General features: G+C 51.0%; 1 protein-coding gene across 3 annotated transcripts in view; it reads left to right on the top strand.

Annotated features, from left to right (window-relative positions):
• SLCO2B1 (solute carrier organic anion transporter family, member 2B1) overlaps positions 1-3,213 on the top strand; it is a 53,265-nt gene extending 50,052 nt beyond the window's left edge. For all 3 annotated transcript variants that reach the window (XM_010847575.1, XM_010847573.1, XM_010847574.1), the window contains exons 13-14: positions 236-356; positions 1,365-3,213. In XM_010847575.1, coding sequence (XP_010845877.1) covers positions 236-356; positions 1,365-1,545 — 302 coding nt within the window. In that variant the 3' untranslated portion in view covers positions 1,546-3,213. The remainder of the gene's footprint in view (positions 1-235; positions 357-1,364) is intronic.
• Positions 3,214-3,819: the final 606 nt, after the last annotated feature.

The following is a 3,819-nucleotide window of genomic DNA, read 5'->3' as shown; positions in this document are numbered from 1 at the left end:
GGGGCTCCAAATCTGACCTAGGTACCCTGGACGTGGGTGCGCAAGCAGCTAAAGAGCCCATCAGGGAAATGGCATCCAATACGAGGGTGAGGGGTGGGCTTGAAGGCTGAGGACTTAATGGGCCAAGAGGCTCCCAGTGGCTCAGAGCCCCAGTGGTTCAGTGCCAGGGACGGGGCGGGGTGAGGGGTACAGGGATGCCAAGGTTCCACTGTCCCCTGAGCACCTCCTCCTTCAGCCTGGATGCCCAGCCCCGTGATCCACGGCAGTGCCATCGACACCACCTGTGTGTACTGGGCCCACAGCTGCGGGCGTCAGGCCGTCTGCCGCTACTATGACCATGACCTCCTTCGAAACCGGTAAGACCTGGTAGTCAATTGCCAGGGGGCTATAGGGAAACTGCTAAAAAGATTCTTGGGGTCCCATCAGGGAGGGGAGGTCTGCTGACACCCATCTGCAAAGTGACACGGGCTCTCTCCAGTGCTAATCCCCAGGCCTGCCAGCTAGATATTGTCTCCCCTTTGGATGGATGAAGATAATGAGATTTAAGTAAGTGGCCCAAAGTCACACAGCTGATAACTAGCAAAGGTGGGCTGAGTGAGGGGAGACTAAGGGAAGTCAAGCAGTGGTGAGAAAGACAGGAAGTTGGCATGGAGTAGGAAGATGGCTCTATCTAGGACACCGGAGGCCTAGGATCCAGGCCCAGCTCTGTCTCCCTCATTGTGAGACCTACCTTTTTTGGGACTCAGTCTTCCCATCTGTATAATGGGGAGCCCAAAGGAACCTGAAGGCAGAGAGGCTACTGGCCCTGAGTACAATGGACAGTTAAGGAGAGGGACTTACTAGCAGATCTGGAAGCAGGGAGCTGTTTACTTCCAGCTCTGAGGAGTGCATGGTTCCAGGAGGGCTTCCTAGAGGAGGAAAACTCAAAGAAGAGGGGTGAATTAGAGAAGCAGGAATCCTCTTGTGGCAGGCGAGGTGATCCAGAGTTGCAACTAACAGGCTCCTTGAGCCCTTAGAAAGACCTAGAGCGAGGCAGGGCCAGCCTAGGCCACGAGGCAGTCAGGGCAGGACAGGGGAGATGCCCAGGCTTCTCCCCCAACCCAGGGCTCCCTTTCCAGATCCTTTCCCACCTTCCAAGGAAGGACTCCCATGGGGATCAACTTCAGGAGTTCCCCTGCCTCCCCAGCCAAAGCCATGGTGACAGGGTCCACTGCCCTGAGGCTGGAGGCCTCTCCCTGACAAGGCCTCAATGTCTCCACTGCATAATGGGTGATGATTGCTGACCCGACTCTGCTCCCAGCCCCAGCACATCCAGGCTTTGAATGGGGAGGTCCAGAGTTCAAGGGTTCCTCACTCTTTCCCAGGTTCATCGGCCTCCAGTTCTTCTTCAAGACAGGCTCCCTGGCCTGCTTTGCCTTGATTTTGGCTATCTTAAGGCAGCAGGACAAAGAAGAGAGGACCAAGGCGACCATACCCAACCCTGGCCTGCAGCAGCAGCTGTTAGCATCAGAAGCAAAGAAGGAGCCTGAGGAATCCAGAGTGTGAGCTGTCCCAGGGCCCCAGCCTAGCCAAGAGTGGCAGCCACGGCGAGTACCTCCTCAGGGCCCTTTGCCTGGAATTGGGTATTGGGAACCCTGTTTTCCAATTGTGAGTCTTCCGCTAACTTGTGTGGCTTCGAGCAAGCCATTGACCCTCTCTGGGCCTGTGTTTGTTCATCTGAGCCAAAGAGTTCTTTGGGGGTTTGTTGTGTTGACCCCTCCTGGAGCATGAGGGTCTTCCGCCTTTCTCCCTCAGCCACACAGGCTGACCTGAAAACAGACTTTCTTGGGTGGAAGGACCGCATATCTTCCCCCCAGGGCCCTAGGATGGAGAAGTGGACAATCGTAGGCCAGGCTCCCCCACACACTGGGGTCCTGGCCCCTCTCTGCTGCTCACCTGGAGCCTCAGCCTCCATCTGAGCCTTAGCCTCCATATCGGTCAGATGGAAATGAACTTGTCAGCTTTCAGGCGTCTTCCAGCTTGGACCATCTATGTGGCCTGGACATCCAACTCAGGAGTCTCCTCCCCAGCCCCACTCAGCCTGAACCTGGGGCCAGCACAGCCTCTATTGAGATGTGTCTATTTGGCGCCCCCTGGAGGCAGAGTCATGAGCATTGGCGAGACACTCAGGACATCCAGGCTATGCAGGGCCTTCAGAAACCTGGTGAAGGCCGCAGGGGCCTTGGCTGAGCATAGAGCCTCCTCTCTGGACTCAGGAAATCCCAGCGCTTGCCCTCAAGGTGTCAGAGTCTGGCTGAGGCCTATTCTCTGCCTGGTGGTGAGGGGGATCCAGGCCCCACTCTCGGGCATTTTCTAATTTCGAAGACCAAACCCACTCATCATAGACTCTCTGGTATCCATGTATTGCCAAGATTTCATACGTTTGACGTGGGCCCACCACTGTGACTTCTGTGACGAGAATCTTAATTTCACCATTTTCTCCCCAGTGCCTGATTCAGTGTGTCAGCTGGGATTGTGTAGACAATGTCTCCTTCTGTGACACCCACATATTGGGGTAACATCTGGTTCTTGGTGATGCCTGGGTTGGCGTAAGAACCTGTTCTTTGTGATGCCCAGCCCCGTGATCCGGGAACAGTAATGCCTGATTCTGTGTAATAAGTGGGTCTGTGGGCTGCTTGGGTCTGAACAAACGCCCTTGTCTGTGTCAGGCCTTGTCTGGTTTTCTGGCCAGGTCTTATCTGGCTTGATTATCTTCCTGGGAAAGGGAGAGAATTTCCCAACCTGCTCCCAGCCCGTTCTGTCACCACCCATACCCAACCTTGGGAGACAGGAGACAGGGAGTCATCAGCAGGAGCTTCCCCAGCCCAGGTGCAGCCCTGTGCTGAGGGCCAAGGGAGAAGCTGGGGGTTTAGCCAGAAGCTCTTGCCTTCTGTGCAGCTCTCAGTGGCAGGGCTTTGGGGCTATTCTATATGAAAGAAGAGGGAGATACAAACTTTCTAATTCCCATTTTTATTCTACCTTTGACAGCTTTAAATGTTTAACAAATATCTGAGCCTGTATTTTTTCAATGCCAGAAATTTAAAAGTCTCATCCAACAAGATGAGGCTGTTTCTATGTTCATATTCCGCCTCCTTCCCTCTTGTTTCCCACGTTTTGCAGAAATAATCTGGAATCATAAATATAGCTTATCAATAAATTTGTTCTTGCATAGTGTCTCTTCTATTACAGAAATCTTTCTCACAAACTGCATTACAGCTTGCAACCACATTATTTCCAGTTATTTAGATTTAAGTTTTACTGGATTCATTGCTTACCATTATTTCTTGTATATTACATCTTCCCCTCCCGGTATAGTCTGGTCTCATTTTCTTTGGCTGGGCTACTTCCTCTAGTAACATTTTCAGAAGTGGAATAAGGTCACAAGGCTTTCCAAGTCCTTACCTGCCCAAATAGTCATTCACGTTTTACAGAAGAGGAAATGGTTCACAAAGGATAAGCAACTTGACCAAGATTACACAAAGTAAATGCTGGAGCCAGGATTAGACTTCAATTTTGTGAGAACTGGAGCTTATACAATTTGGGAAATTCTCTTTAAGCAGAAGAATACAAAATTAGGAAGAAGGTGAATATTTACTTAGAATTTAAAAAGAAGTCAAAACAATGTATCTCACAATTCAGAAAAATAGCCTAAGATTTTTTACTGTCTGCTGTGCATACTTCCAAATTTTCCAAAATTTCCCCCCTAATGATTGGAAATATTTTCAACAGACTAGCTTCTGGTTCTGTAGATTTCAAACCTGTTTCTCCCCTATTGTCCAT

This window comes from Bison bison, unplaced genomic scaffold, assembly GCF_000754665.1.
Source record: "Bison bison bison isolate TAMUID 2011002044 unplaced genomic scaffold, Bison_UMD1.0 scf7180017864251, whole genome shotgun sequence".
NCBI lineage: Eukaryota > Metazoa > Chordata > Mammalia > Artiodactyla > Bovidae > Bison > Bison bison.
This window is presented reverse-complemented; position numbering and strand designations above follow the sequence as displayed.